Source organism: Buteo buteo, chromosome 11, assembly GCF_964188355.1.
Source record: "Buteo buteo chromosome 11, bButBut1.hap1.1, whole genome shotgun sequence".
Taxonomy (NCBI): domain Eukaryota; kingdom Metazoa; phylum Chordata; class Aves; order Accipitriformes; family Accipitridae; genus Buteo; species Buteo buteo.
In genome coordinates, this window is record NC_134181.1 from 23,805,113 (window position 1) to 23,817,732 (window position 12,620).

Consider the following 12,620-nt stretch of genomic DNA (forward strand, 5'->3'; position numbering starts at 1 on the left):
GCAGCACCATCAGTGCAATACCTCCAACTTCTACTTGATGCTCTAAGCCAGGCAGGGACACCAGCACTGTGCAAGGGTCTCCCCCCAGGGGAGAGGCGCAGCAGCTCCAGCTGCCTGGCTTGTTTGAGCAGGAAGGTGCTGATCTGTGCCCGCGTGGAGATCTGGATTTTTGGATTAGTGGAAAGAGGGATCTTTGCCCTCTTGGAGAAGCACCAGCCCCCGAGGCCAGGTATACCATGTAACCACTGAGGGACTGCAGTGGGCACTGCTGGGAGGTGGGCAGATGCTGCCTGGGGTCAGCGAAGGCTGCGTCAGATCCAGCCCCTGCCAATGTCTGTGGGGGTACCCAGCTCAGTGCATGCAGTACCAAAACCCAAGCATCGAATGGGTTTACTCAAGCAAATAAAGGTGCCTGAGGAGTGAACCTCTGGAAAAAACTTTCCCAAAGGCAAGAAACCAAAGCAGCTTCCCATGAGTGTGAGAAACAGATGATGTGATGTGGCTGCACACACGCTCCCTCCCTGCCCTGCACCAGCTGCCACTGCTCAAGCCAAAATGGTGCCTCTGCCCTTTGCTGATACTGGTTGGTGAAACCCTCTGCAATCAGGATTCACAAAACTCCTTGTACACGAGCTCACAGGTGGGCAGAACCCTGTCCCTGCTGTGTCTGTTGCCTGGCTGCCAAGGGACCATTTATTTGTCCAGGAAATCTCTGTGGCACTGGGACCTGAGCCAAATCCAGTTCATCTGGAGAAGCAGCCCTTATCTGAGCACGAGCAAGAAGCGGCAGTGTACAATGTACAGCCCTAAATTTTCATGCTGTTTACTTACTCCTTTTAAATTGTTACTGCTTTCAGCTCTGGCCTAACTGCCAGTAGAAAGCTTTATCTGCTGGAGTATGTTCATCTTCATGCTCTGAGATAACTGTGCCAGCAACAACCCTTGTTGCTTACTGCATGACTGCAGAGAAATGTGCTTTTTTTTTTTTCTTTTTTGGTGAGCTGGGATAAGATGCAGTACCTTGGCAATATAAGGGGGGGCTGATGTACAGCTTTGCTGGTGTGAAAATGCTTTCGAGTATAGACAGGGCCTTGCACAGCTGAGGCTTAACAGGAACAGCTTGGGCTGGAAATTACATTTCTAAACTGAAATATATTACATTTCTTCCTACTGTAATAACACCCCTAACATCTATTTTCAATGTACAGACACTAAACAGCATAAAAATTACCATTCTGCATCAGCTTTATGGTCCTGCAGTTTAACTCCAAGCCCTGTATAGCTCTTGTTGCTAATGAATGCCCCATCCAAATCCCGCTGACAACCACAATGTCATCTGCTAGTTGTGCTTGTCTCTCTCCCTTGGGCTACAAACACTCCGACTGTCCCAAACGTGCAGTCCCTTGCAGCACCGGGGTTAGCAGCACTTTCTCCTTAGTTTACAATTCCTTGCACAAACAAGTGGAGCACACAAAAAGCAAGGCGTTATTTAGAAATGACCAGCTATATTTAGTCAGTGGGTTAGAGTACACTTTATATGGCATGATTAAATAACTTGTTCCCTTAATCAGATGGTAAGAGACAACTGGGACACATATCCAGCTGCCATTCCTGAACAGCCTGCTCATTCACACGCTCTCCACTTACCATTTTAATGTCATGTTTTGCTGCAAGTAATGTACATGGAAATATGTTGTGGTTTCAAATTGTCCCTATTTCTCAATGAATTTTAATGAAAAATAATACCCGTTGCCTCTCCTCCCTTTCCAGGCATGTGCGGGCTAAAGGAGAGGGCAGAAACAGAGAAGCCTAATGAGACGTTAACGCATATTAATAGTCGAGGCTGGCATTCGGGAAGAGGCCTCTGGAAGATGTATTTCAGTGAGACTCGCACACTGATGTTATCCACCTGGAAGATGACTAGGAAGATGTCGGCATGTTATACCACCCCTGTTCCCAGTTCCCGGGGTGTAGAGGCATTGGATTGGGGGGAGCACTTAGAAGAAAAGGCCCAGCCTAAGAGAATAATCTGGTCCAAGAAGTGAGCAGAGGTTGCCTGCTCCAGAAATAACTGTTCACTAAAGCATTTCCTGCCCTTCAGAGTTCCCAGCAATTTGATGCCTTCAGAGGAATGACATCTTCAGGAAGCTCCTGAAACATTGCTCCTCTGAAGTTTCACATTGCTGGGTGCAGTTACTAGAGCAAAATGTAGCAGCTCTCTCCAGTATCACCAAGTCTATGCTTGCCTTGGAAGACACAGTCCAGGTTCATGGCCTGGGAAATCCTAACCTGGACCGTTGGCCTCTCAGCTTAAGCCATCGCTAGAGAGCAGATGCCTAGGGCTGGCTGCATGGCCCAGTGGGCCAGCTGAAAGGGCAGTACTTGGACCAGTAAAACCAGAACTGGATTCAGTCAGTACCTTTGTGAGCCAAAAGCCTTCACTGCACGGCAAAAAAGACTGCAATGACTTCTGCAAGGAGCATGAGATCCTGGAATTTGTCCAGATGACTCCAGCCATCTCTCCCAGCCTGGATTTTCCAACAGGAGCAGGACTGGATGAAAGGCAGCTGTAATGAGGAAACCAAAAAGGGAACTGGGCAGGAGATCCATAGCCATCACATGCAAGGGGAGGGAAGGTGCAAAAGTGGCTTTGGGTGCTGAGGGAACCTGGATGAAGGCTTTGGACGTCATGCTGGCTGAACTCCCAGCAGTGCAGAAGGAGGAGGACGAGGAAACTGGGCTGCTGCTGAGCAAGGGATCAGAAGAGAACAGGGGTGTAAACATCAGTGGGTGCAGAAGGAGACAGTGCCAGTGTGTGCTGGAGCTCTTTGGCAGAGAAAGTCAAGGAAGGAGGAGACACTGCCTTGGTGGGACCACCATGCCATGGATGTCACGGTGGAGCAAGGAACGAGAATGACCAAAACCTTTCTGACTCCGGACAAACTGGAGACAAAAAACAGGTAGGTAAACAAGAGTTTACTTCTGACAAGCAACAGTTAAAAAGTCATTGAGAGCATCCTTTAGAGAGAAGCTGTTGACTTGGAGAGGACGTGGGGCTGCAGCAGGCAGCAGGTGGGAATGGGGGGCACGACCCAACAGTGTCAGGAGAGGGATGGATGAAGTAGCAACAGCACTTGGATGTGCCACCATGCTGCAGGGACCTCAGTTCAGTGTGTGCTTGCAATGCTGCTTCTGTCCAGCACATGTGGACCTCAGGTGGGACTCTGCCATGGGCTCTTCCCTGCAGGGACAGGCTCTCACCACTGGCCAGATCTGCACTAGCCAAAAAGGAGTCTTGCTGAATTTAGGCACCAGAAATCAGCACAGTCCTGGCTACAACAGGGCTATCATTACACTGTGCCTTGGCAATGGACCAAGCCCTGCCTTACACCACCAGTTGCTTGAACTTACCTGATGTACATGTCCACATCTGGCCCCACATCAGCACATCTCCAGCTGTGTGATGCATGAGGACGGTGTTGGCAAATTTCCACCTGTACAACTCACAGGCTTTGTGCAAGGACTCACTCTTGCATTTCCACTTCAGCCACTGCCCAGGGCTGTGTGAGAGCAGCACCATGTGGTTCTGTGCCAGCAGGAGCCTGGGGCTCACCTTACCCGAGCTCCCCTCCCTGGGAACCAGCAACAGGTCTATCTTTCCCAGTCAAGAACCTTGTCTCAGATGTACCCTTAGCCTGGGCAGCTTCAGTATAGGGGAAAACTGTGTAGGGAAAACACAGGGACAGTGAAAGAATGGGACAGCGGAAGAGAAATGACCGTATACAGTTTGTATAGAGTCCAGCTGGAGGTTTTTAGACCAGAGTTTCAAGTGGTCCGTTAACATCTAAGACCAGCGCACAGCTTGGACAGCCACCATCATTGCAGCCAGGCTCTCCTGAGAGCTGCCGGTGAAGCACCACATCTGTAGGGGAACTCCTGCGATGCAGAGGCCCACAGGCAAGAGCTCCAAGCTCAGGGCTTTGCAGTGACGGTGCTGGGGAGGAGGAGGAGAGTCTCAGCCCAAGAGAAAGAGATGGTAGCTCCTGGGGTGCAGAGACAGAGCCATGCCCAAGCCCCATGGGCTGGGAAGAGCAGGTACCAGCATTAGCACTCAGGCCACCACCCAGGCAGGCATCTCCAGAAGAGTATGGGGGCCTAAGGAGGGACACCTCCAAAGGTGACAAGTGGCTCCTTTGCCTCTGCCCACAGTGATTTCGTACAACTAGTTCCTCCTGCTCTCCTCGCCCAGCTTGTCCTAGCAGAGCACAGCTTACACTGCCAGCATACTCCAGTGTGGCTGGTCCTGCTCCATAGCTCCCCTCCCACTGAATACTCTTCTTCATATACTTCTTTTAAAACTTTTATTCAACAATATAGAATTCTTTTAATTATAATATAGAACTGTCCATCATGTTAGTATACCCCCTGCCATGCCCGTGCTCTGGCAGAGACAGGCGCAAGCTGGCTAACCGTGGTCCGTCAGAGGTTGGGGGGGAAGAGCCAGAACGGGGGAAGGAACAACTAACCAACAACTGTTTTGCACACCCTTCACATTTCCACACTTTCTGGGTCAGGAAGAGCTTAACAAGGAACCAAAGGCAGAAGAACCTTTAACACTCGGAGGGAAGGGCTGTGGTCATAAAGAGGCGAGTGCCATCCAGCCAGGAGCGCTGCCCCACTCTCAGCCCTGCCCACGCTGCGCAGTCTGCCCGCCGTCACTCTACACGCGCTGATAGGACGTTTGATTTGGTTCTCATTCTGCTTATGGAAAATTGGTAGCAACAGCATCGGACCTGAGGAGAGATGGGAGGAGGGAAGTGAGCGTCATGGGGCACCGCCAGCTCGATACACAGCTCCTCCAGCCCCAGGTGACGAGGAGATGGCTGGGCATGCTGCCCCACGTCCTGCCACCCCACTCCCAGCCAGGCCTGGCTGCACCCTCCATGCGCCTCTGGCTGTGGGGACAGGGGGTGATCCTCAGCCTGCTTTGGAAGGGGTGGCAGGGTGAGAGGGGAAGGCAGGGCTGAGCGAGGCAAGGGAGAGACACAGTCCAGCAAAGCAGCACTTTTCCAGGCAGCCAGACAGAAGTTTGGACTTTTTTCTCCTGTGTTAAGTCTCCCTCCACTGCCGCAAACATCTCCTCTAGTCCTGCTAAAGGCTCCCGTCATGCCACAGCACACTTTCAACAGGCACGGACAAGCTGGGGAAGTTGCTTACCACATCCCTCTCCTACTGCATCCCTCAATGGCTGCCGTGGTTCTGGTTTTGAGCCTTTCCTCTTACAAGGGACTCGGCCAAACCTGCGCTTTACCTCTGCTAGAAAGCTGGGCCCGGGCCACCTGAAAGGCCAAGACATGCACCAGGACCCTCCCAACTTTCTCCAGGAGAAAGCATATGAAAATGCGTGTTCCCCAGACTCTTCCTTCCTAAGGACAAGACACTGTCTTCTCCAGCTCCTGGCTGTCCCTACAGGCAGGATGATGCTTTGCTAAGGTCCAGAGGAGAGCAGGGTTTCCTGCTCTGAGCACTGGAAGGGCTGATGGGTGCAGAGAGGAACTGGCCCAAGCTGCAGCCAAGCATCCACACTACCCCGGAATCAGGAGACTCCACACCCTTCTTGCTCCCAGGCTACACTTCCTCAGCTGCCGTGTTTCCCTCCGGGATCAATCTGTCACAGCTCATCCTACCCTAGAGCTGGGGTAGGGATGTGGGGAGATACAGGGCAGGTTGTTCCAGCCTCTCTGGTTACTGCAACCAGGGAAAGCCATTTACCCATTTCACTTGCTGGGAAAAGCGTCTCTCTTCCTCTGCTTGAGGGTACCAGGAAAGAATTTCTGACTCAGGTTTACAGAACTGATACTTCCCAAAGCACCACCTTGAAACCCTGCCATCAGGTTTGGACACTGTCAAGCACACATATACAACAATCAATGTTTTTCACCTATCAGAATTCCCACATTGAACTTGTTCTTCTGCCCCACGCCTCTTCTGCCTTGGCTCTCCAGAAGCTGGGAATGCCAATACACAAGAGCTGGAAAACAGCCAAGTTTCCCCCATAGCAACTTGGACAGGCCATGAGAAACATTCGCTCCTGCCTTTTCTCAATGGAGCAATTCAATACATGTTTTAAATCAGTTCAGAAATTTATATTAAAACCCCAAACCAACCCTGCTGGTATTAGCACAGCTTAAGAGCATAAGAGACCTCCCCCCCACTTCTCGGGCCAGGGCAGCCTGTAGGTCAGGCAGATGAAAGGACAAAGGGCTGGCAACCCTCGCCAAAGCCTTCAGCAGCATCTACAGGAGAGTTAATGTTAGCGAGGGCCCTGTGGCACAGTAGCCACACCACAGACGACAGCTCCTCAGCCCAGACACTGGTAACTGAGCTCATGCACCGGTTGCATCCCAGGGTGCGAGGAAAGAAGAGCTACTCTCTGCTCAGCACATCTTTAGAAAAAGCCATCCACCCAGGCTGAGAGGAGACAAGCATGGGGGTACACACATGGAGAATCCCCAACTTCCAGCCATGCATGGGTGACTTTGTGTCTGACCAGCCACATAACAGAGACCAGTACGACGGGCACCAGCTGTTTGAGTCCACTGTACCACAACAGCCAACTCCCACGCTGTACCCAAAACCTTGCACCTCCTCTGCAGCCCCGTGGAAGCAGAGACAATCTGCCACAGTGAAACTCTCAGGGCTGACAGCATAAAGATCTGCAACCAAAGACTACGAGATCCCAAAATACTCGGACAAGAGGGGCCAGAAGAGCCAACCTGACATCCTCGAGGAGGCAATGCCTTCAGCTCTCACTCTTTCTGGCTATCCCATAGATTTGAGACGGCAGACATTCAGACGTATAGATATTTATTGGTTTCAGTGAATTATACAAATGGATTGACCTGCTATCGATGCCAATAGAACTTTATTGGAATATGGAATGTAAACAGATGTTTCAAATAGAAACATTGCAACCTTATAAAAAATTAACTATTTCGACAATGCCGCAGAAGGAAATTCTGTGTTTAGGTGCTGGTGGGAAAACACTATCTCCAGCTTCTAGGTTTGAGTGTCACCAGAACCACTTGATGAAGTTACACACAGAACAAGTAGAGGAGGCAACTGTGAATTGTGGGGCTATAAAGCCATCGAGGGATCTGATGAAAGAACCCGCAAGACGAACCCCCCACCCCCCACAACAGGATCGGCACCCCAGAATTCAACAACTGGCTGACTTTGTTAAAACACTGCGTGGGATCCCAAGTCCTGGATCAGTAGCTGCACAGCCCCCTCCCCGACAGACCACACTGCTGTTTGCTGATCCTTCCCCCTCCCTGTGCTCTCCTCCCTGGCCTCCTCTCCACTCCTCCATCCTGCGGTGCTGGATTGAACCGCTCCAGAGCTGTGCTCTGGCACAAGTCTGCGTCTGGCACGAATTCTCATGGGAGCCACGTCATGAGGTACGTGGTTGCACACCTATCACAAGAAGTCTTGCAACACTGACTTTCCTGAGCTTGGTGGGAAAGTCTGGATAGTCCCTCCCCTGTCCTGCCACAAGAGCAGCCCTCACATTCACAAGTTTCCAAAGCAGGTCTATTGAGTTTCTTCTCAGAGCGAGCCTTTGTCAAACACAGCTGGAGGGGGGAATTTCACTTCTCCCCAGCAACTCGGATCAGTACCTTCGTTTTAATGCTCCAAACCAATCCTGAGATGCTGCTGGGTTTGCAGGCTGCTTTTTGTTGAACCTCCCCCCTCCCCCCAACCGCCCCGGCATTTGCAATTGAAACTGGAATTCAAGGGCCAAATTCAAGCCCAGAGTGAGCAGTAGGACTTGGACCTCAAAACAGAGTTGCAGCTGCTGACCCCCAGCCTGAATTTGGTTCATCCAGAGTCTACAAGTCAGAAAGGCATGTTTAAAAAGAGGCATGCTAAGGGCTGATGGTGGAACAACCAATTTGTCCCCACTGGTGTGGTGGGGAAGGCTGGACTGAGAAGGAAGAGAAGGATCCATAGAGATGTGAACCAGAATCAGTTGTGTTGAGCCCTGGGGATATCACTACATGTTTAGCTCTTGCAAGACCATTTGCCCAGGGCTTTGGTACCACAGGGTTAGAGTTACATTAACCACAACCACCAGAGAGGAACTGAGGTGTATGACCCCCCCCAAGGTTAGATTTCTGCCGAGTATAAAGGGGAGGGGAAGGAGGGGGGGGGGGGGTCCTTGGTTCTTTTCCCTTCACTGTGTGACCGAAGGTTTTGCTTTTATTTGTAAACATCTTGAATTACCCGTCGTTTTCCAGTCTTCATCGTGCTGTTGTCAGGCCACTGGAGAGCACAGCATTTTCTGAGCTGGGCTGGGACTGCTCCTTCACCACTGGATCTGCAGGAGACACAGATCAGGCAGGAAGGGGAAACAGCATTTAATGAAGCGGAAGCTCCACCCTGGCAAACCCTTCTAGAGAAACTGCCCTCAAAACCCAGAGAGCTGCTAAAGCTTTTGCAGAATGGGGAGCCGAAATTTGCCCCCATAACCCAAGACTCCTCTCCATCCCAGCTGGCCCCAGCTTCTCCACAGACTCACAGAAATAGGGGTGCTCCATCGCCTCCTTGGCGGTCAGCCTCTGTTGATGGTCATATCGCAGGAGCTTGTCCAGGAGGTCTAGGACTTCAGGACTGACCAGGTGTCTGTTCTCACTGTGGATGAAGTTCTCCCAGCGCTTCCGGGAATGCCTGCAAAGGGACCAGCTGTCACTGCCCAGCTCTCACCAGCAGAGCAGTACCCAGAGGTCCTGGAGGAATCACTATCCACTTCTGAGAAGAGATGGCTGCGACAGACACTGCCTACAGCTCTTCTTTGCACAAGCTACTGCTCAGCAAGCACTTACTGAAGGAGGAAAACCCTCTTCTTTAGGTACACAATTGTGTGAATGTCCTATGCCTGGGAAAGGCACAATATTGCACATTCCCTTCTGTCTACAGGGACTAGACAACAGCATGCAGCAGGCAGGGTGACACCCTTGGGATCAGAAGTGCTCTGGCTTGCCAGCCAGCCTCACAAAAGCTGTCCTCACTATCCCATCCACCTCTCTTCCTCTTCAGAAATCTCAGCTGCGAGATTTTGAGCCCCTCAGGCCACACTCAACTCCAGTGTCTACATCTGCACTTCTAGGATGTCAACAAGCATGAGAAGGAAGGAGCAGGGGATGGCTCGTGGATCATGGGAGAGGCAAAAGGAAAGAGCCTGCACTTCAGTGACCTCCTGAGATGACATGAGCAGCCAGACAGGAGGCCTGCAAGCAGCATTGCAACCCAGAAGATCAAAGCAGGCCTTTGCTTAGAGTCCTTCAAGGGGATGGACATCAGTTTATCTCCCTCTCTGTGTTACAAGGAAAAAAGGGAGCTTTTCACTTCTCCACTTACTGGCCCAGGATATCATTGAAGTGCGGGTCCAGTTCTATGTGGTACTTCTTGAGATACCCATACAGCTCATCTGTGCCCAGGACCTTTGCGATGCGAACCAGCTGGAACAAAAGGCATGTTGAGAGACAGCAGAAGAGCAGGCCAACACTTTTGCACAGGCAGAGCTGCCCAAATCTAAGAGGTCTCCTTCTGGAAACATCCCAGGTGGAAGGAATATCTCCCTTGAAACTTGTTTTTGCAACATGTGCAGAAAACAAGTCTCCTACACAAGGCAGTGAAGCATAATCCCAGATGGCTTAACTAAGCATGTAGCAAGTTGGACCACCCTCCCAGCCTGGTGGTCCAATCCCCAGAACCTCCCCATTATACACACAGAGATGAGGTGGTGACAAACATCTCATGAAATAAGCCAGGTAGCAAAGTCTTTACTTGGTCATAATTGTCCTGGCCATGGAAGAAAGGCTCCTTTCGGAAGATCATGCTTGCCAGCATACAGCCTAAACTCCACATGTCTAAGCTGTAGTCATACATCTGAGGGGAAAAAGGAGAAGCTGTCAAAAAAGGCATGCTCACCACGACCGGGTTCCCCAACCGCACAGGCAATCTCAGCCTTTTCACATCACAGCCAGCCTCTTTCCAACCCAGGCAATGTCCTGGCAGGCAAAACCAGACAACCCAAAGGTGGCCAAAGTGCAACCACAAGTGGTATCACTGGTTAGCAAGGAGGCGGCAGACTCTTACTTGGTAGTCCACAAGGAGCTCCGGTCCTTTGAAGTACCTAGAGGCCACACGGACATTGTATTCCTGAGCTGGATGGTAGAATTCGGCCAGACCCCAGTCTATGAGCCGCAGCTGAACATGTGATAAAGAGACACAGAGTCAGAAGCCTCAGTATGAGCCGGTTAGGTGAAGCCACGTTGGCCAAACGTCTCAACCCTGTGATGCAAGCATGGAGCCTGGCATGCAGGAAGGCACTCTGAGGACAGCAGATGCTCTCAGCAGTGCTCTGGTCAGGCTCTTCCCTTCCCCCTATCACCAGCTGGTGGGGCAAAGCCCAGCTTAGAGAGCTCCTCTGCCTCCTCAGAGCACACTGTTACTGCTGGGCAACTGGCTCCTTACCAGCACAACCAGCCACAGCAGACAAGTCATTGCATACTAGGGAACAGGCAAAAGCCAGCTGTCTTATCCTGCTGTTTAGAGGGACTGGGCCAAAGGCAGTGTTGATTTTAACTGGGGGCTGAGAGCAGAAAATGAGGTAGGAGAGAGACCCATCACATCCTGCAAGGCAGACCATCTCCTCCGCACCTGCAGGGATGGACGACCTGCCATGTTACTGAAGGACAGCGGGTCTAGTAAGAGATTTCCCCCTCCTTATAAACCTTGCCTTGCCTGTACAGCCACCGCTGATTGACAGGGAGGGACCTGTGGACCAGCAACTAATTCACTGCTGCAAATCCCAGGTCCCTGGGGAGACAGGTACACACAGCACCCGATGAGGTACAAGTACCATGATGGGGTGAGGAAGCTCCCTGTGCTGTCCATTTCCATGGTAGCAAGCCGGTACAAACGTTTCCTGTGATCTAACTAGCACGCCCCAGAAGTGAGGAAGGCACTGTGGGACAAGCAGACCATACTACAGGAGGAGCTTATGTTCCCTAGGAAAAAAATATCCACCTGTATTTCGGATAAGGCCACCCTTCCTCTGCCCAGGGCCTTTGCACCCTACTGCCACACCTCCCCAGGTGGAGGTTAATGGCCCAGACCTGCTCCTCTCAGCAAAGAAACCCAGCATGGTTGGCTGGTGGGAAAAGCAACCTCCAAGCCTTGGACTCTCACTGCAGTGCTCCCCAGTGGGACTTTGGCCATCTCCTGATGCGGGCACAAGTGGAGGGGAGCCAGTAAAGAAAAGTTAAAGGGGTAAGTACAGCTGCCCACTATATGGGTACAGAGGTGGCAGAGTTTCAAGTTTCCCTGGAAAAACCCTGCTTCTAAGCCCTGGTGCCACAGTACCTTTTTCTGTTGGTGGTCTATCATGACGTTGTGGGGTTTGACGTCCCTGTGCATGATCCCCATGCTGTGACAGTAATCCAGGGCCTGGCAGACACATGCACATACATTAGACATGTCTGTAACCACAGGCACAGCATTAACAATATAACAGACAGTTCTCAGCCAGGAGCAAGAGTGCCCCACTCATGAGGAGGTGCTGCAACCCTGGCACAAGAAACTGGCATTTTCAGCTCTTATGCTGCATGTGATGAAGTGACAAGCTGGCAAGAAGACTGTATTGATCTCGTGTTCTACTGCAGCCACAGGTCCTGGAACCATGTTCCCTGCACAGTCTTTGAAGAACATGATGCAGAGAGGCGTCCCACCTGGTGGCAAGCCCAGTGCTCCAACCTGGGTAGCCCTGTGCTTCCTAGGTCACAGTCTCTTCCCCAGGAGGGGATGATTCTTGCATGCATACAGTTTTTATGGCCTTCCAGTGCAGCTTTCCCCCTGTGTCCCAGAACACACTTAAGCTAGAAAGTCACCTCTGCCCTGCTCATTTAAGCCAAACCCGCACTTACAAAAGGCAAGTCATAGCACACAAGGGAGGACGATGCTGCTTAAAGCTTGAAGGCAGGAGCACATATAAGCTCTCCAGCTCCGTGACCTTGCACCACTCGCCCCCCCACGCAGCTGTTCCCTTGAGCAAGAGGGTGAGAATGTTGTTTTCTCATCTCCAAGGGGGAGGGAGATCCATCCATCAACATCTATCAGATGCTCTGAGATCTCCAGCAGCACAGAAGGAGGGTACAGCCTGCAGTCATTCAATGTCCAAAACATCAGTGCCAGGGAAGTAACACTGCCCTTGGGACCCTGCCGCAGCAGGAAGCATAGGAGGCAACAGCTTCCATCACAGCAAGACCTCAGGGAACATCCCTGCAATGACACATGGCCTCACAACCAACAGGAGCCACAGCAAATGATGGTCCTGGGATCTCCAGTACAGGAGATCTATAACAGGTTTGACAAACTGCTTCCAGGGATGATGCTGTCCTAGTGTCTTGCTTGTCCCAAGGCTGGATCATCTAAACCTCTTCACTCCTCCCACCCTAATCCTGGGCTGCCTCAGGCTCCCTCCACCTTTCAGTAGGAAGGTCCTTCCCTTGCAGACAGGTGCAGCAAGCTTGGGGGTGCAGAGAAGAAAGCCTCCC

At 51.6% G+C, this 12,620-nt stretch overlaps 1 protein-coding gene across 2 annotated transcripts in view; it reads right to left on the reverse strand.

The window, feature by feature from the left end:
• Positions 1-4,347: 4,347 nt before the first annotated feature.
• Positions 4,348-12,620, reverse strand: part of CSNK2A2 (casein kinase 2 alpha 2) — a 28,290-nt gene continuing 20,017 nt past the window's right edge. Inside the window, exons 6-12 of one of the 2 annotated variants that reach the window (XM_075040597.1) lie at positions 11,431-11,514; positions 10,162-10,272; positions 9,850-9,951; positions 9,421-9,521; positions 8,582-8,730; positions 8,287-8,380; positions 4,348-4,793 (exon numbers count right to left, since the gene is read on the reverse strand). In XM_075040597.1, coding sequence (XP_074896698.1) covers positions 8,304-8,380; positions 8,582-8,730; positions 9,421-9,521; positions 9,850-9,951; positions 10,162-10,272; positions 11,431-11,514 — 624 coding nt within the window. In that variant the 3' untranslated portion in view covers positions 4,348-4,793; positions 8,287-8,303. Of the gene's footprint in view, positions 4,794-6,854; positions 8,381-8,581; positions 8,731-9,420; positions 9,522-9,849; positions 9,952-10,161; positions 10,273-11,430; positions 11,515-12,620 lie in introns of those variants that run through there. The other variant, XM_075040596.1, reaches the window with a different exon arrangement.